Source organism: Crotalus tigris, unplaced genomic scaffold (genome assembly GCF_016545835.1).
Source record: "Crotalus tigris isolate CLP2741 ecotype Arizona unplaced genomic scaffold, ASM1654583v1 scf7180000018371.15429387391:27106975, whole genome shotgun sequence".
In the NCBI taxonomy this organism is placed as follows: Eukaryota; Metazoa; Chordata; class Lepidosauria; order Squamata; family Viperidae; genus Crotalus; species Crotalus tigris.
The window spans coordinates 7784781-7805794 of NW_024096970.1; the positions used below are offsets into that span (position 1 = coordinate 7784781).

Sequence of the window (21014 nt, forward strand, 5' to 3'; positions counted from 1 at the left end):
CTTTAAGGCATATGAACTTCAACTCCCAGAATTGGGAGTTTAGACCAGAAACACTGGTCTAAATACACCCTATTATCAGCTCTGCTATGATTATCAGCAGCAAAGAATGTCAACAACAAGCCAATATTATACATACCAATGAGGTCAAGGAATGTAAGACTGATCAGTAAATTGGCAGCCCAGTTGAAACTATTGCAGAATGCAAAAGCTCTTCCTCGTATGCTAGCTGGATAGATCTCACTGAGTACAAGCCATGTCACTGCAGGAGGAGAAAGGAAAGCGAGTGGAATTAGGCGAGAGAAAGAAACAAATCATAAGCAATATTTTGTACAACCATTAACAAGAAACTGGAATGGGAAAGATATTATAAAAAGAAAGCTTGAACTGTTGAGTTGGAAGATGCAATTATTCAGAAGCTTCAAGTTAAACACAATGAATCCTTCAATAGCTAAGATATGAAGAGACATACTGAAGATTATTATTATTATGATTAATACCCCTACTACTCTTGCTCCTAAACAGACTTTTAAACTCAATATGTTTAAAACATAAAATACATATTTGCACATGCATGTTACTTTTTTACAAGAAACATTGAAAAGATAGGTAATATACTGTTTAGAAAATTCTATGTATACGGATTGCGAGTGGGCAATGTTGTGTCCTGAGCCTGCAAGAGCTGAAAGCAGGCTCAGAATTGTTGCAAATGGTCCCGGGCAATCCAAAAGCTGCACGGGACCAGACAGGGTGGTGCCAGTCTTGTGCGCATGCGCAAGGCACGAAAATGGTCAATTCCTATTGGTTCACACTGTCCGGGTTTCAGGCACTATAAAAGGCCTGCGTGCCTTTTGCTGTTGGCTTGGTTGTAGGAGAGAGAAATAAAGAGCTTGTTGTTTTCACCATGTGTCTTCATCAATTGCCAACGAACCGAAAACACAACAGGCAAGACAGACATTTTCATGAATTGTAAAGTAACTGGAACAATTAAAACAAAAAAATAAGCTTCTCCATTACTTGTTACAATAGGTTGCAGTACCTAGATGAATTTGGCTAATCCTAAAGAAGCTGAGCAGAGTAGGACCTGGTAAGTAGTTTGTAACTAAATTCAATTTCTGGAGTAGACTGGGAACTAATAAAAAATGTCAAAAGGCAATGCAAAATAACTTCCATCTCACTGATAATAAAACAATATGGACATGGACATGTAGTCTTCAGATGTCAATTCAAATTAGGAGTCTTTGCTCTTCATTCTGGAAAACCATATTAGGTGCATTATTAGTAAATACAGTAGTGTCCCATGTAATTTTAAAAACTAAGCAGGACCCTAATGGCTAGAAATTCTGGGAGGTACAGTTCTAATCCATCTTCTAGAGCAGTGGTTCTCAACCTGTGGGTCGGGACCCCATTTGGGGTCGAATGACCATTTCACGGGGGTCGCCAAATAACGCAGTCTGCCATTTTTTCCCCTTTTCCTTAGCTGTGCTACTCCCTTTTATTCTATTGGCTTTTGAAAGCCAATAGAATAAACTCTCTTGAATAGAGTCTAATTCTATTGGCTTTCAAAAGCCAATAGGAATTGTCCAGGCTGTCTCTGCCCTGCTGAGCCTGCCAAAAGTCCCATTCTGCAAACGGTGCTGCACCAGTTGAGTAGTCCTCAACTTACGACCAGTTGAGTAGTCCTCGACTTACGACCGGTTGGGGTCACAGCATTAAAAAGGTTGAGAACCACTGTTCTAGAGCAAAGGTGTCAAACTCGCCATGTCACATGACGTGTCACGATGTATCATGACTTTTTTGCATTGCCGGAGTTGGGGTGGGTGTGGCCTCTGTATGATGCAACTGGCTCATGGGCCGGCAGTTGGATACCCCTGTTCAAGAGAACAACAATAAGGTGGGCCGATGAATGCATTATACTGGAGTGCACCTGTGGATTAAAGGCAGCTTTGTCAAGCACATGAATAGTCTGCTTCCTTTCAAAGGAAATTAGCAAGAGAAAGATCAACAAACTGACCATGGTAAATGGTTGGATTAATGAAGAGTGTCAGGCCTAGCCCAGCTAGATCGCCTCTTAGGAAAGAAAGATCCTCAACTCCAATTGGGTTTGAAGTGATAGGCTCTTTTGCTAAGGGGTGCTGGTTGCAGTAAAGCCAGGCTAGAACTAAATTTCCTGCGCAAAAGCATACAGGCTTTTCCCCTCAATCTGACCCTCCCTCCCTTGACCAGTCCATTTCCAACCAATGGGTGAGTGACTAAGTGCTTTGGGAACATTCAGTGTTTGGAGCAATCAGCATTCCATTCCCAAGCATCTTCGGCCTCTCATTGTCCTTGAAGATTAGCACACCGGTTTAAAGCATCTCTGTTCTTCCTCAACTGTCAATCCTTCCTCCCAATTTCCCAGCAGTAGCTCAATACATGTTTATTGCCCATTTGTTCCCTCTCTCCCTCTTAGCTATCGATGGCAGGATGCCAGTGAGGCATGGAGCCAAAGATGGCAGAACTGACAAATAGTATAAAATAATGTACAAGTCAATATAAGATTCATTAATTGAAATTTGTATCAATTCCTTTCTGGAATTTCTTGGCTCAAATAATGAAGATAAAAGCTCTATTTGTGGTTCCACCAATAAGATCAGTTCACGGGCAATGCCTTGCAGCAGCACTTTTAGTACTTAGTTATAGCATTCCAATTATGGAACTTCAGAAAGATGTTCAGCTAATTCCTATGCTATCTTCCCGAAAATAATTGTAGACATGTCTATTCATCCAACAATTTATGAGATAACAATTACTCTAGGAATAGATTCACTGTAAGATGACCAGTGTTTTTTATTCCTTTTTTCAAAACTAAATGTGTTTGAAAGTTTGTATTTATTGGTTTTTAAACATTTCTGGTTTTAATATGACAGCTTTATTTAAGACTGTTTTTCAGACTACTATGAAATCTGGGGAACTTTTTATGACTGGCTGAAAAGAGAATACAGTTAAAAGATAGTTAATATCAATTTAGATGGAAGAAGAAGGAACAGATAAGGAGGGAAACCCAGGTGACACAGTATTGAATAACTGGAGGTTGTATAAATGTTTATAGAAGTATATACCGAGAAGGTTAGATAAATAAAAGTATTAATCTTATTGTATATAATACAGATAGGGAAATTTGGAGAGAGGAGTTGCTCGGACATTACCCCTGAATTGTATCTGAAGAGGGATGAGAGGGAAGAAAGGAGATGAGAGAGAAAAGAGTAAAGGAGGGGAGAAGGAAGTAGGAAGGTTGGAGGAGAAGAGGAGAAGTGGGGAGAAAGGGGAGGAGAGTGGTGAAGGAGAGGAGAGGAAGAAGAGGGAAGTAGGGAAGAGAAGAAAGGGAGAAAGAAGGTGGAAAAGAAAGAGTGTGGATACGGTAAAAGGGGAAATGAGCGAGCAACACCAAAAGTCATGTGTATGTATTTATTTCATTTTATTAAAAGTATCTTATATATGAATGTAAAAAGAATGTATGTTAACATCTGATAAATATTATGGTATATGTATGGGGGAGAGTTTGGAAAAATAAAAAATTATTAAAATAAAAAATAAAAAAAATATTTAAGACTGTTTTTAAAATTTTTGTAAACTACTCTGTTTGCTTCTGAAAGGAAGAGTAGTAATACGCAGAAATCACATTAATCAATTAAATTGTCAGTCAGTAAAAACCAGCTAGTCTGATCTTCAACTTAAAATAATACTTTTCTTTTAATCAAATGCAAACCTCACCTGATTAAATAATCTTTTCTAGGGCTTCTAACTGGCTAATACAGGTTCCTCTTTCATTCAGGTAACTTCTAAGTATTTGAAGCAGGCATACAAAATAGGTTGGGGTCAGTGTTTGTAGTATTAATGCCTCAACTGATAATATTGACGTTTTATTTGCAAACTGTGGCATTATAAATTGGAAGATGTATATTTTCCATAGTTATATTTGCTTAACTGGGTATGTAAATAACATTTTAATACAGTTCTTACTTCCTGGAACAGATAGGTAAAAGGAACTCTCTCAGAAAGTGTGTGTGTGTGTGTGTGTGTATGAAGAGCTCCAGTGATTGAATGGAACAAAACTAGACACTTAGCTTAGCTGCAAAGCATAGGAGAAAGCTTGTCGTTAGCATGTCCAGTTTAAAGTGAGACAGAGCAGTAGTCCAAGACATACTATACTGTAGGTGCATAAACCATAGATTCATATGTGCCCGGTCCCAACTTCTTTGAGTTCCCAAAATATATCCAGAATGGGACTTGGACAAACTTGCTGCTTGTCTTTCTGCAGAGTAATGGAATTTTAATATAACCCCCTCCTCAAACTTCTCATGTTACCTGCCATAAACCTTGTGGCCTTTGGAAGCCAAGGGTTTCATTTCTGTTATTTCTAAATGAAGCTCCTGGCCACAAGATTGCTATCCTGGTCTAAAATCAGCTCTGAAGTGAAGCGGCTTTGTGAAGATCAGAACATTATCCACTCAAAAGCCTATTCATGTTTAGCCAGAATAAGCCCTATAAAATTTGATTAAGGGGGCTAATGGCTGAAAATTAAGAGTTCTTTTCCTGGCTTATTCTTTTTTTAAAGATGAACACTCTTTCCCCCCAGTCCTGACTCTTTTTATTATGGAGTATTCTAATGAAGAATAGGAACTCCTGCTGAAACCACAAATGCATTTATAGTTTGCATATATAGATTTGTGAATCAAAGGTCTTACTGCACTTATTCCATTATGGCATACACAACTATACTCTAATTATAATACTGTAAGGAGTAATTGTAGGCCATTTCAGAGCCAAACTGATTGGGCAGCACAGAAGCCCAACAAACAAACACAATAAACTACTTAGTAAGACTCAAAACACATCCATGCATAGACAGGTCCATTTATGTAAGAGGGACCTAGGATAAGAAATATTAAACCAGGAAGATACTTACTTGGTCCAAATCCAATTGAGAATGCACTTACAAAGGCCATCAAACTCAGGAGTGTAATCCAGTTTAGGAGCATGTGTCCCTTGGAAGATGCCCCACTGATTGAAGAATTGGTATCCCTTTCTTTTTCTTCCACCGACTGGATGAGAAATTGGGTTTGCTCATTTTCTAATGTAATGGTTGCCCTTTTCTCCCTACTTTTATTATTGGTAAGCGTTTTGACTGCTGGTCTCATGATAGCAAAAGTTGATTCAACTTGTATTTCACTAGTATCTTTTGTCAATAAGAAATAGGAAGCAGGTGGTTGGGGAGACACTGGATTTATGTGGAGATGAGGTGAATTGAAGGAAGTATTGTTTGAATCTATGAGTGTTTCACAGTCTTTAATCATAACTAATGGAACAGAGCAGCTGGCCAGGCCAATAATCATAACTGAAAAAGCCATCACCAAACATCCAGCCATCAATAATACCCTTCGGCCAACCTTATCTGCAAAAAACATGGCAAACAGAGTTGCAATAACCTTCATCACCCCTAGACCAACAGAGGCTAGGATAGCAGAGGACTCAGTCTGAAATCCCACAGAACGGAAAATAGTAGATGCATAACAGAGGGCATTGGGCTGTCCAGTGAACTGTTGAAAGAGGACCAATCCTAGGCCAACAAAAGTCCTGTTTCTCATATTGTCCTTTGATCTGAAAAGATCTACATGGGAATAATTCTTTTCCATGGGGCATGGCAATATTATGTCTTCACCGTCTTCATTCTTAGAAGATTGAATGAGGTTACTATGAGTCATACTGTAGTATACCTTGAAAGTCCTGGAGTTGTTGGGGAGGAACAGGATGCTGACAAACTGGATGACTGCCAGGCCAATAGCCAAGCCAAACATGTATCGCCATCCCTCAGGTGTGTCAGTAAAGATATAATTCAGTGCATATGAAAGTAAGATGCCCATGGTGATGCCAGCTTCATAGAGGGATACCAATAGCCCTCGCTGATGGGCAGCCACCATTTCAGAGACATATATACAGCATGCCATAGATGATAAAGAAATGGCAAAACCTACAGTCAGTCGTCCACCCACCAGCCAAATAAGTGACCTAGCAAGTGTCAGAATGAGACTGCCACACAGCAAAACAGCATTGCTGACCAATATTGCTTTCCGTCTTCCCTGCCGGTCAATAAAGATTCCTCCAACCAAAGAAGCTATGAGAGCTCCAATGAGTAAGGCACTCACGAGGACTTCTTGTTCAATACAACGAAGATGGAAAACCACCTGCAGCTGCAACAGTGCTCCTGAGATGATTCCAAGTTCATATCCAAAGATCAGTCCTCCAAAGAGTGAGATTGCTGATGTCAACAGGAGGATGAACAATGCTTGTCCTGGAAGTTGAGAATAAGAACAAGAGTGAGATCTGAGAGAACTTCTTCTTTAAGTTGGTATAGCCTACAAGGAATAACTTCAACGTTATAAACCAGGGGTCTGCAACCTTGACAACTTTAAGACTTGTGGACTTCAGCTCCCAGAATTCCTCAGCCAGCATAGCTGGCTGAGGAATTCTGGGAGCTGAAGTCCACAAGTCTTAAAGTTGTCAAGGTTGCAGACCCCTGTTATAAACTACATCACGTTTGAAAGCAAACTTTGTTAATATTGTTTTATATATAAAGTCAATCCAGGATTAATAGTCTCCAATACATCAGCATGTTCATCTAATGATATTGTGATTTTTTAAGAGCCTACCTATCTCCCCTATCTACTAAAAGTAATCTGAATGTCAATGTTCTGAGGTCAGAAATGGCAGAATTTTCTGAAATGCAAAATACTCTTTTGGGGGGAAGAGTGGTATTAGGGAGAACCTATGTCACAGCCCAGTAAAACAAGAGTTTTGCAAGAGTCACAGAAGTATGACTCAGTGTTGGAAAACATGAAAAACCCGCTAGGGCAGAAAACAGTACTGTAACCAGATTTGGTACATTGCTCTCTGCAACGTATTTTGAACATTCCATTGGTTCCTGGAAATATGGCTGTTATTTTCAAATTATTAAAAATAAATAACGTTGAGTTTTGAAGATTTTCTAGGCCTCAATCTGAACCTGAAATTGTATCTAGATGGTCCCATTTTGAACAGAGAGGACCGCTGGTTTGAAAGAGAGGTCAAAGAGGCCATCTATGTCAAAACAGAACATCCTTCTCTCAACAGAGAGGGAGGGATACAACATCATCTATCTTCAGTCTGCAACACAGTCCTCTCAAAAATTCCAAGAAGGCTCCACATCCATTTGCACCACTCAGGTGACCCTGACAACACAGATAAACCTCTAGGTAGCATCAACGACTCGTTAAAAGAATGCAAATGACCAGCTGTTTGCAAGGAATATCAATCCTTCCATTCCCCATCATCCAGTCAGAGCTGAAGAAGCTTCTTGGATGAGAAGCAAAACAACTTCAAAGAGAAAAAAGAAAGTCCAGTTGCCTCATGAAAAAGCATGACAACCATGATCTGAATGACTAAGAATCTCCATAGACATGTACCTAGATCATGATAGTATGCAGCATGTCTTATATCAAAGTAAGCATAGCAACATCTTAAGGAAAAACAAGGATATATTATTTGGGTGAATATTTTGCTCTGAAGGGATTCCTTCTGTATAACTACAAATCTGTATTTACCATTTATTTATACTGTGGCCTTCTTGTAAAAGTAGAAGGTAGCAATTATCTCACCATAATTATAGTGAACATATTTTCTTGGAAAAAAACAAAGGACAAACCTGAAAAAAGAGCAAATCTGAAAGAAGTTCGTGAAGATAAAAACTCTTCATTGCTTATGTTTGCTTTATAAGGGCAAGTTCAAGAGCAAACCAAGAAAAACTACAACTGCATATTAAAATATTTAAAATCAAAGAGTATATGTACATTTATTTTTAAAAAAGAGTTCAGTTTCTTATTTTTTTCATATGAATGTGAAAGCTTGGGCATTGTGGTACCATTTATATCATAAATGTTAAATGACAAAAATAAAAGATAAATGTGAATGTTTGAAATTTAAGTAAATCTGAAGGACATGTGGTCACTGTAACAATTCATTTTATTTCACAACCATCTTGTAAAATAGGCTGGGCAGAGAGACAAGAACTGTCTCCTGGCAAACTTCAGGGCTGAGTGGGAATATTTATAGCTTTGGTCTAATCTTCTAGTCCAGGGGTAGGCAACCTTGGCTCTTTTATGACTCCTGGACTTCAACTCCCAGAATTCCTGAGCCAGCATAGCTCCACGAGTCATAACAGAGCCAAGGTTGCCTAACCCTGTTCTAGTCTCTATGATAGATATACCCTGAGTGTTGTGCAGAAGTTGAATTTCAAATTCCCTAGCAGCAGATTGTAAAACAGTGTTATTGCCATTGAAAACTATTTGCTGGAAACTAGGGGGCTTCCTTGAGCAGCTGGTTGGTCATTATGAGAACAGATTGCTAGGCTAGATGGGATAGGTGCCCAATCCAGCAGGGCAATGTTTACTATACATTATTATGAACAGCATAATGTAACACATCAGCTCCTATTAGCATGCTAACAGCCACTGACATGTTAGTGTCATACTAATGAATGTCACAGTACCAGAGGACTCTGTTTAGTGAATCAAAGTTTCTGTTTTACAGAGAATATTTATAAAACATTATTTTTCATTCACAAAATATTTAAATCTGGATCGAAACTCTATTCTGATTGTTCTGCATGCAATAAGCAGAAACATTGCAATGACTAACTTTTAACATTCAATATACTGGAACTAAAACAATTGACTTGATCTAGATCCAATCCTTACAGTCCAACGTTACGTATATTTGTTTTCAAGCATATCGCACAGATTGTTTGTTTGTTTTTATCCTTGATTTATTTTTTCAAACAAATCAAGGCAGCAAACATATCCATCACACCTTCCTCCTGATATTTTTTTCCACAATAACAAACCTGTGAGGTGGGTTGGGCAAAGAGATACTGGCGCAAGATCACCCAGCAGACTTTCGTGGCTAAGGTAGAATTAGAACTCGGGCTCTCCCACTTTCTTGCCTGGTGCCTTAACCATTAGACCAGCGGTTCTCAACGTTTGTGTGACGGCGACCCCGTCACACAAACGTTATGCGCATGCGCGGCATGGCGCGCATGGGGGTGCCCCCCATGCGTGGCACGCATGCGCAGCACCGCCCCCATGTGCGGCGCGCATGCGCGGCGGCGCCCCGGAGGCGCGCCGCCGCCCCCATGCACGGCACGCATGTGCGGCGCCGCCCCCGGAGGGGAGAAAATGGCGGATCGCCGCCTTTGGCGACCCCCGAAAAATGGTCGATCGACCCCAAATGGGGTTGCGACCCATAGGTTGAGAACCGCTGCATTAGACCAAACTTGATCTCTTAGTAATAGAAACCCAGGAAGCTGGAAAGCAATCTTGTTTTTTCAACTCAGCAGGGTTTTTTTTTTTTAAAAAAAATTTAGATGAGTAAAGATCCTAAAAACATGAATCATAGCATGAATGTACTTGTCCAGCTGGAAATCACATCAAAGAATTGCAATGAGATGCTTTCCAGACTGCCAACTTGTTGATCTAAATTTCTTATGCGAGACACTTCAGCTAGCACACCCAATGGTTATGATTATACCCAATGCTTTGGGTATTAAAAAAAAAAAAAAGGTGCCGGAACTCACACATGTCATACAAACCCCCTTGCCTACCCTACAAGGTTCCATCCAAAAAAGGTGCCGGAACTCTGTTCTGGCTTTCTATGACAAAAAAAGCCTGATTATACCAGTCTTTTACACATTTGGCATCATCGATTAACTTATCATACTATATTTTACGGGTCCTCCTTCGATTTTTTAAAGCATTATACACTAGATGCATAAAGCTACACCCAATTTGCAGCAATGAAGTGATACAATTTTTTTTTGCCTATCTTCATTTTTTTCTATCAAAGGGTAAAGAAGCAGGTATTTTAACACTATCTTTTAGGGAACTAGATAATTTTGTTTGACTTTTTTGTTAATTGAAGAAATGTGCAGCAAACTTAATAAATAAGTAAATAAATAAAAATAATAAACATATCTTAAAATTGCATTTATTATGCTGTCTTTAGTGCATCACCTTTATTGACTTTCCCCTTCTAATATTATGTTGAAATACCCTACCAACAATAATAGCGTCCATATATAGCATTTTTTCCTTATCAACTTAATTTTGTAAAAGTCATCTTATAGATTCACCATATATCTTATTATCATAGATCTTGTTTAAACTTAATTTCTCCATAATATTCAAACAATTCTTATCAATCATAATTTTCTCAATAATTAACATCTAAATATCCAAATTTTCCACTTAAATATATCATCCCAGTATTTTCATATTTCATATATTACAGAAATACTATACTACTTATCTATCATAACATCTAACTATAACATCTTTTCTAATCAATTTATATTTTACTTCTATTTGTAAAAATTAATTAAATCACTATATTTCCTTTTTTCAAAGTTCTTATTAAGCTTAATTTCCCCTCAATATTTCAATCCTTCCTTAATACTAAATCTTTTCAAACTTAATTTGTCTTTAAAGTTCAAACTTTTCCTTCACTTTCATCATCCCAATATTTTTACATTTTGTATCTTATCAAAAAATACCATATTACTTATATCTCTTACCCCACTTATTCTAAAGCCAAAGTTATTTGTTTATTTAGCCATATTCAAACAAGTGTTTGCTCGTATAATATTCCATCTGTAGGGTGAGTCGAGTCTCTTAAGCCTGTCTCTAATCTTCTTCCTTTGCCAAATTATTTTCCAAATTAATATTTTCAACTTGTTAAACAGTTCTTGTATTTTTGTAGTTGTTGTTAGGCGTAGAGGATACATAATACGTAAGATATATGCTTTTTGTCTCCCAAACAGTGATTCTCCTAGTAGTGTCCATTTTGTTAAGTCTTCTTTCTTCTCAGGTTTATTTTGACGTTCTAATGCGTAAGGTATCTTTTCCATATTTGTATCCAAATCCAAATCCAGATTTTTCTTGTTTGTATTAAGTTATAATTCCCTTCATCTGTGACTTCACCAATTAAGTCATTTTTTTCTAGTTCACATTCTGTTATCTGATTTGTTTGTTCATTCTTTACCATCATTCTTTGAATGTTTTTTGATTGTAGATTTAAATTAGAAGTGTATTCATTTATGTTATCAAAGCTGTGCTTAATCTCATGGTTTAGAGCTATTGTGATTTGTATCTGTCATAGCATTGCATAAATTTCTTCTTTCTTCTTCTTTCTTCTTGGAAAGTATTTGTCTTGTCTTGTCTTGAAATGTTGGTTCTAGAGGTCTTTGATCTTTCCAGTTGAATCCTTCAAGAGTAGATTTAAGTGTGGCTTTCTATCATTTTTTGATGAATATGTCATATCCATGTTGTCTCTCCCTTTTGAGTAATCTATCATAAGTGCCATAATCTCTGTATTTTGAGTTCTGGCCAGCCTTTTCAAGCTGGCCAGAACTCAAAATCCAAACAGTCCAAACAGTATAGTTCTTCTCTTTATATATAATTTTTATAATCCACTGTAATTTTCAATTGTCAAGGTTTCAGTAAAATCAATGTTTTATAACAATTCTTTCTTTCAGGAGTGAATTGTCAACCAGTCAGAATTGTAATTCAGTATACTTAGCCACCTTAAATTCTTCCTGTAACTTTCCCTCTCAAAAATTAGTCATAGATCAATTTTTAAACAATTCATAAGTTTAGACCACAATCAAAGTATTTCTTTTCCTTCAAACACTTTCCAATCTTATAGCTGGCCCAGTATACAATCTCTTCTTTGTTCCTTGGCAACTATCTTCTTAAAGGTTATTAGAGTTCATGGGAACAGATTTTTCTTTATTTCTGGACATTGTCTTTAATGTGCTATATTCTAATTGTCCACTAGATGTCAGCAAATATTTGTTTTCCAGCTCTTTCAGGCAAGAAGTTCTTATTGTTTTTCTTTTTTTAATAATTTCATCAAAATCCTTTAGAATATAATCTTAGCAGTTTGTTTTAGTTTCTAAAAATACTAAGATTGTAGTATTTTAAATTTAATTTCAATATGTTTCTTTCCTCCTTAAAGGTTAATTCGCTGCTTCCATCTATGGGGAATGTGAATATAATCCCCTCCCCTCATTTTCGGAGGTTTTTTGCTTTGGGGATCTTTCCCAGGGACTTAATTGCAAAATAAGGGAGTGAAGATCAAATACTCTCACCAATTCCAAGCATGCTTTTCACCATTGTTCTGGTTAGTGCTCTTGGACTTTGGCTCAGGTAGCTTGGGCTAGACACTGGCATGCGTCTAGCCTTTCTCCTGTCGGGTTCAGAGGGCTTCCCCTGGATCAAACAAAGCGATTGCTATCACTTCGTGATCAATGTGGTGCCCCTCCTTCACAGTCACCTCTTCGGGGCGACTTCGGACCCATCTAGGGGCCCTCTGGCAGGACGAAACTAGCCGTGGAGAGCAGTCTGCTCTCGCGCGGCCATGCACTAAGGGCACAAACCTGGAAATATTCTATTCTATTCTATTCTATTCTATTCTATTCTAATGCATGTGAAAAAGGGTTCATGTTGATTTTATTTCCCTGCAGATACCCCAGGGGATTTCTGTTCCAAGAAGCCCTCTGTTCACATAACATCAGCCAAGTATATGGAGGGAGAGAATTCAGTCCTTTGGTCAGATTTGGTTCCATTCTTCTAGCTTAGGGAACATTTACTCAATACCAGGAAGATAACAACATCATAAACATGTCTTTGGAGGAAGAAGTTTCCAAACGTGGTGAGTTGTAATTGAGACAGCTGAGAATAACAGAACAACAAAATAACAGACTTTATAATAATAATAATAGAATAATAACAATAAGTAATAACAGAATAACAAAAGATCTTGGAGATCTTCTAGTCCAACCCCCCCCCCCCCCCATGCTGAAGCAGGAAACCCTGTACCACTTCAGACAAATGGTTGTCCAATCTCTTCTTAAAGAGCCATTATGGAGCAGTGGTTAGAATGCATTATTGCAGGCTAATTCTGCCGACTGCTACCAGTTCGATTCTCACTAGCTCAAGGTTGACTCAGCCTTCCATCCTTCTGAGATTGGTAAAAGGAGGACCTAGATTGTTAGGGGCAATATGCTGACTCTGTAAACTGCTTAGAAAGGACTATAGTGCACCATGAAGTGGCATATAAGTCTAAATGCTATTGCTATTGCTAAAAACCTCCAGTGCTGGAATAATCACAACTTTTAGAGACAAGTTGTTCCACTGATTAATTGCCAATCATTTAATTTATTGAAAAAGTAGATGAGAATTCAGGTGAGGATACCAGTAACCTGATAGATTGTATATGAGGTGATGGGTCAATTGGCAGGAGAGTCACTGGGCTTTCTATGAGTGTAATTCTTAAGTACTCCCTCGTCCCCAACAGCCTCAAACTTAATTCTCATCTACTAAAATTCCTGTTAAAAAAAGAAACCTTATTCTTGTATAATATCTCTTTATACTGTTAGTAGACTTTCAATGTCTAACTTTGCTTCTGCCCTCCCCAAATTGACAACATGTAGATCAGAGCAAATAAATGAGCAGAACTTTCATTGTTGCATTATTTTTTCCATATGAAGGATTTCTTGGTCTGCTGGAACATTCATTTCTACAAAAATTGCTTCCAGCTTTGGACTGAGACAACTGGACTGTAATTCGTGAAGGACTAGGCCTATATTTAAATACATTGTTCTAAACTTAGTATGCAACACATAGAGTGACGAAAAAACTAAAGATAAGAACGCTTAGCCATGTTTGTTGTTTCCTTCCCTTTTGTTAATGGCTGAATCTAATTACTTTTTAAATCTTTAGTTGCTTTATTTTTATGATTAAAGATTTATTACAGATTTTTTTTTATTTTTATCCACCTTTATTTTGTGCAACTCAGCGTGACATACATACTTCTCCCTCTTCCTTTTTTCACCACAACAATCTTTTATGGTGAACTGAGCTGAGAGAGAGAGAGAGACTGGTCCAAAGTCACCTATATGGTTGTTATGCATAAGGAAGGATTAGAAGTCACAGTCTTATGATTTCTAATTCAGAAATTAAGTGCTGTATCAAACTGACTCAGTTTATTGATTATCAAGTTTATTGTGTTAGTTTATTATTATCATCTACCTAGAGATGGAACTGTATACAAGACTTGTAAAATAAATGTCTGAATGCAGGAACGAATTGAAACACTTAATGGATTGTATATCCCTGGAATTAGGAATAACAGCTCAGAGACTGAATAGTGCAACTTTTAATAAATAAAGTAATCACAAGGTTTGGAGCTAGAGATTGGACAGATCAGTCATGGCATACATAATACAGTTTTGGTATACCTATATGTAAGTTCATATGTTAATCCAGAAATTGCTCAAAGCAGAAATAAAGGAACAGACATAACTGTTTTAAGGCATGCTTCAAACATGTTTTGGAAGAAATATTCAGACCTGATGCAAGCACAATGCCTCTCTATTATTCATTAAAGCAGCTGTTTCCCTTCTCTATGCCTATTGAAAAGCTTTCAGTTTTTATTTATTTTATAATTGAGTTTATAGCCCAATCTGTTACAAAGGTTGAGGGTAACTGAATAAAAAGAAGTACTTTTTTCTCTTTTACCCAAGGATCATGTATCGTAAACTGCAATGTGGTTTGCTTGGGTTAGAGTTAGTTCAATGAAGTTTGAAAACTATGATTTTGCAGCTTACCTGTGAATTGGGCCACCCTGTCTTATTCAAACTTGGCTTGGTGCAATCCGTGAACTTTAACCTTCAAACATCAATCCTTGAAAATTGTGTCAACAGTTGCAATCCTGTATTCTCTGAAGTACTTTCAATTTCTCCCCCCCCCCCCGCACCTAACCATCCTATTATAAAAAGGATAGAAAGCCATGTGAATTTTTAACAGAAATAAAGTGTGCTGCCTTTGAAAACTGATACACAGGAGCAAATTGATTTCAAACTGAACTATGATTAATGGTTGTACTAAATCTTTTCCTGACATTAGCATGTACATATTTGTGCTAGAGAGATAGACTAAACTAGGGGCCACATTTAATTGGGGAAATAACTGGCAAGATGTTTTATTCTGTAAATGATGACTGATTAGGAAAGGACTTGCCTTCCATGTAAACAAAATCCATTTGATAGAGCAGGTCTTATTCTTGAGCAAGCGTATAACATTTATTAATGAACGACAACAAAAGACCATCTGAATATCAGAGGCAGACTATATTCTCATGCCCTGCTTTCTTATAAATTATTCCATGAAACCAATTTTTGGGAATTGCACCATATACTGAAATGTAAATTAATCCCATGGGATCCGTTCACAGAATACGCTGGGCTAAAATATAGTTGGCAAGTTTATAATTTGCTGATTGCACCAAGAGAACTATACACAAGTCTTAGACAGCAGTCTGATGAGCTACTTCCTTAGAAGTTCACAATAGACTGTGGCATTGCGACCCAATCCTATCAACTCTGCACTGTGAGAGAGTAAAAAAATGCAGCTTGATTAGGAAAGTGAGCGCCATCAGCCAATCTTAATAATGGAATTCCTGGCTTTCAGTGAAGCCAGCTTTCCCAATCTGGCGATTTGACCCCAACTCATATAATTCCTGGTCAGCTATAACTCAATGCTTCCAAGGGGCATCAGACAGAAGATGCCTGAGTTAGTGCTTCTGCTCCTAGACCTAATACTGTAATCCAAGATAAAGAAACACTTTTTCTTGAGATAATTTTAAAAGCGTTTGGCAAAGCAAGATATAAATACATACATACGATATTAACTCATTACTCTGGCAGAGGAAAACAACTGAGAATACAGGACAGAGATTTGCGAGCAGAGAAGCCAACTGCAAAGGCGAATTGTTTTTAATTTACAGGCAAACGTGAACTCTGCATTGTCTCCCTCCATCCCTACAAAGAACCAACCGAATCCATGCAGAGAGAGAAGTCCTCCCTTGCCCGCCTCCTGCTATCCTCCTCGCCGGACAAGGAACTCACCCATGCTGATGGAAGTGGCGCACACAGCTCCCCCAAAAAAGTTTGCTTCCCAACTCTAGAGTGGACGAAAAGAGAAAGCCCGGCCCAGCAGCCCCTAGGGATCGAAGCTTCAGTTTAGCGCTTCCCAGCCACGGACTTTAGCGGCGAGAATGAAGGGACGTCCAGCATTCCGACGCTAGGTGGCTTGCTGCTGGGAGGCCCCCGGGGCAAAGCTCTCGATTTTCCAGGATCGCATCCTGGATGCCCGCGCCGCCGCAGAAGGACGGAGCCAGGAGCAAAAATGTTGCTACTTCGGAAGCCCCGGGAAGCTCGAGGCCCGCGAGAGCTTAACTTTCCCTAAAGCGCACAGACGTTTGGGTCTTGAGTTTTTGTTTTCTTTCCGTCGTCGGCAGACGGGACTGAAGAGTGCCACGTTGCTCCGGACCTGCCTACTTACTGCGGCAGGGAGGGGAACCCCTCGCAGAAACAGGGGAAATGATCAGCGGCGCTGGGGAAGAAGGCGCGAGACCTTGCTCGTTCTTCCAGGGCCTGGCTGGGTGGGATCCGGGAGCGCAGGGAGACTAGCAAAACGTTGTGCTAGATCCCATCCATTCCGGACATGTTGGGTAGACTAAACACCGCCGGTTCTGGTCTGCGAAGTCAACTATCGATTCTTAGGAAGAGCCAAGCATCGTGAAAAACGGCTTTGGCACCGGGGTAGCTGCTTTCCATCGGTGCCTGATTTCTATTTCACTCTAAACTTGCCATACTGTACTCACCCATGATTTCGTGTCTAATAGGCACTCAACTGCAATGGCTATTCAGCATATTAAAGGAATAGGAAATGAATCACGTTGGCTTAATGCAGGATAATGTGACCAACAGCCAGAGATTCCACGGCGTCCAGGCGTGGCCTTCTAAGAGCACCATGATTGCTTTTAACTTTGGCAGCAAAAAGGCTGATTGGGGTGGTTTACACTTGACTTCGGAGGTTGTGGTCATCTTATCTAATTGCTCCCAAACAAGTAAACCACAATCTAACATGGGTGTTCAGGTGACCTTAGAAGGCCTTTTGCAGCTAGCTGACTGGTCAGAACGGAAGTTCCGACTTTGTGATATATGTGAATTCAGCCACTTAAGTCAGTTTGACATAACAATACTCTGCTGGTGTTGTTTCCTGAGTCTGCCTAAAGTTGCCTGGAATTAAATCTAAACCAGGGGTGAGAAACTAAGGCCCTTTTATGACTTGTGGACTTCAACTCCTAAAAATTGGCTGGCTCAGGAATTCTGGGAGTTGAAGTCCACAAGTCATAAAGGGGCCATGGTTTCCCACTTCTGATCTAAACCTTCAAATTGTTGTTATTAGCCTGAACAGAATTCCAACTTTGAATTGTGAGCTGCCCAAGTTGTTTGCCGAGATGTGGTCACAGTATACAATATTGTACGTAACAAGTAACGTGTGTGTGTTTTAATCAGGATGGATGCATATGTCTTACCTCTGAATGGTAATTACACAGTAGAACCCCAATATATATATTCTGCTGGAGAGAAACTATGCTTCCTTGATTTGAATTGTAGTTGAAAGTCTTGATTCAAATCACAATGAAACAATGATTTGTTTCATTGTGGTTTGCTATATAAGCCACAGCTACACTATGGGGATGATCTTGCCTAGAGAGTGGGGACTCAAGATATACTGAAGTTCCCCCCCCCCCAGGAATTGTATTAATGTTAGCAACCCATTTTTGAAGCAGCCATTATGACAAGAACGAACTGGAGTGAGTAAGAGATATAGTAATGAGTAATTTCAGCCTTCCTTGGTCAAGCTTGATAAATACATGACACAGTTATTACAAAGAAATACAATATATACTAGGCTAGAACATTTGCAACTCTTTTGTTTCTAAGAAACACTATTAAAGGAGGATAGCATTAAGATATATGATACAATTATGCATGGAATAATATGAAGTGGATAGAGAATTTATTCTCTCTTAAAATATCCAGCGAAGCTTTAAAATATATTATTTAAAATAGGCAAAGAAAGGCACTCTGAATCACACAGAAAAAGGTGCTTCAGTGTCCACAGGAGTGCTGATTAAGATCTGTTGGGAATTGCTTTAAGCTGCTGAATCTTCTCTAGGATCACATGGCTGCTCTCTGCAACTGTAGGATGATCCCAAGAAAAGATGTGTTTACATTTCTGGCGTTGTAGACAACGGCCAGCTATGGATCTTTTGCACACTGAAGCATCTTTTCCCCTTCAAAGCTGAGGTCTTGCACAGCCTTAAAAGAAAGCATTTCTTCCATTAACCTATGGCAGTAATGGCAAACCTTTTAGAGACCGAGTGCCCAAAAACTGGTCCTGCCCCCACTCCGTCCCTGTCCCTGCTCCGCCCCCATCCCCTGCCCCGCCTGCCTGCAGGACCACACACCGCCTACAGGGCTCGCTGCAGATCGCCCAGGCAGCCCAGCAGCGCTATGGTGGTCACGCCTCTGCCCGCGCCCTGCAGCATCAACTGTGCACGATGGGGTGTGAGAGCAGAGTTTTGTCTACGCTGCCTGGCTGCCATGTCCTTGGCTGCACTGCTCCGCGTAGGCCATGCTTTACTCTAAGATCAGAGAGGTCAAATTAGTAAATGGCAATGCAAATCCTATCCTTTTGAACATACCTGTGTGATATTAACAAGTAAGCAAAGGGGATGGGGAATAATAATACTAATATTACTACTACTACTACTAATAATAATAATGAGCTGGAAGAGATCTTGGAGGTCTTCTAGTCCAATCTCCTGCTCATGCAGGAAACCCTATACCATTTCAGATAAATGGTTATCCAGTCTTCTTAAAAACTTCCAGTGTTGGAGTATTCTGGAGGTAGGTTGTCCACTGATTAATTGTTCTAGCTGACAGGCAATTTCTCCTTAATTCTAGGTTGCTTTTCTCTTTGATTAGTTTCCATCAATAGCTTCTTGTCCTAACCTCAGATGCTTTGGAGAATAACTTGACTCCCTCTTCTTTGTGCCAACCCCTTTGTATCATGACATTCTGTCCATTATCTAGCAATAGTTGATAATAACCCCCCTCACGGCACCCCCTACCTAGGGGTTTGCTCGTGCAAAAGATCGGAAAAGAGTCAAATATGTCATTTTAAAAAACTTGATTGAAAATAGTGATCACACTGCTCTCAATTTTAATGTACTGTATATGTAAAGGGGAAACAACAAAGGAGCTGCACACAGCTGACATGTGACTTCAGGGAGAACTTTTAGAAAAAGAGAAAAACAATAAAAAGTAAAATCAAGAACAAAGCCTTACTCATTTTAAAAGATTATTGTATATCATAATAATAGCTCACCTAGAATGTATGCCACAGGTCAGAAATAACTGATTTATCCCTTATTTTTTTTTCTATATATATAGTGGGTTTCTTTCTTAAGAATCCTTCCTTCCTTCCTTTCTTTCTGCCTCCCTCCCTTCTTTCCCACCTCTCTTTTCACACTTAATAGTAACAAAAAGGAAAAAAATCTAAGAGCTCATTTTTTATCTCTCCGTCATAGCAAAACTGTTCACTTTCTCCTACTATCAGGTTTCTTTTAGAACAATACAGGCCTACACTGGACTAGGCTAGGATTGTCTTTTGTTTTATAATTGTTTTTCTTCTTAGCCATTTAGCAAATTTGTTAAAAAAGCAGAACTGTATACATTCAACTGCAAACAAAATAAATTCAGCTTTTCTATAACAGCTTTTCAAGTGTGTTTTAGGATCAAAGGATTCCTAGGAGTAACATCAATCGATTTGCTGTTCTTGAATTGTTGCTTTGTGCCTTAAATGAAGGCACTTTGTTTTCAAAAACTTTGTTTTATTACAAACTGCTGCTATTCCACAATGTCACTTTGGAATTTCACTGTTTTTTCATAATTCCTCTCGGTGTGAGAATACAACTGAAGATAATCTGTTCTACTCAGAGAGATGTATATCTGAACTTGGCTTTTTCATATTTCTAATTCATATTTAAATGAGCTAGCTCTTTATATGTTTTATAGATTAACTTACTGTTCCCTTTTTCAAATTTCAGTTTCAGAGGAAACATTAAAAAATGTTTATTTGAATGGTTGCATCTTATGAATGGTTCAAAAGGACTTCAAATAAGATACTGAAGAAAACCCATAAAATCAATAAAGTTGAAGGAAGTAGGGTTTTTAAAGATGAATTCAGAAATGATATTGGAACGATCTGCTAACTAGAGCAATTGCTTTGTAATGCTGATCACCATGCTTGCTGGTCTTGCACTTAATATGACTTCACAGTGACACTTCTTCATTCCTTCCCAGACAGTTTAGTTTATTAGGATTTGTTCCACAACCTGCATACAATAACCTGGCTCACACCTCAGATGGGAAGTAAGGGAAATCGAAGACAGTTCTATGAAAACAGTGAATAGACCAGTTCCTTGGAATCTCTTAATGAGAGAATGGAAAATCACTTATTTGCTTCAGATAATTGCTCCTTGTGAGGAGACAGCAAGACAATGATTTTCTGCAAGTCTCAACATTCGGACATTACAGGATTGCCATCTTGTTTGCAACTGTGGCAGAGACTTAAAAGACTGTTTTTAAGTTGTGAGAGAACTTCGGAATTACAGATTTGAAAATGCAGGATGAGTTATCTTCAATCCTGAATGAAAAAAAAAATTGATCAAAAGTTTAAGAATTTAAAGAATCTGAAATAAACAGCAAGGAGCTAAATCAGATTTCAATTTCAGAACGTTATAAACAGAGTAAAAATACTAAAACGTTTACAAATATAATAATTATAAAGCACTAATAGTTTCTTATGGGAAATAGACCGATTTTGGTTATTACAAGACATACTTCATATATTTCATGATTTCAGAAACTGGACACTAAGAGAGAATTATGTTTTTTAGGTAGAGGAATCACACAGGCCTATAACATGACAATAAAAATATTGAAGGAAACTTGAAGAATGGAATCAGAA

General features: G+C 38.5%; 1 protein-coding gene across 3 annotated transcripts in view; it reads right to left on the bottom strand.

Annotated features, from left to right (window-relative positions):
* SLC2A10 (solute carrier family 2 member 10) overlaps positions 1-16772 on the bottom strand; it is a 40403-nt gene extending 23631 nt beyond the window's left edge. For all 3 annotated transcript variants that reach the window (XM_039351269.1, XM_039351268.1, XM_039351270.1), the window contains exons 1-3: positions 16034-16772; positions 4946-6328; positions 137-259 (exon numbers count right to left, since the gene is read on the bottom strand). In XM_039351269.1, the coding sequence (XP_039207203.1) occupies positions 137-259; positions 4946-6328; positions 16034-16037 (1510 nt within the window). In that variant the 5' untranslated portion in view covers positions 16038-16772. The remainder of the gene's footprint in view (positions 1-136; positions 260-4945; positions 6329-16033) is intronic.
* Between the last annotated feature and the right edge of the window lie 4242 nt (positions 16773-21014).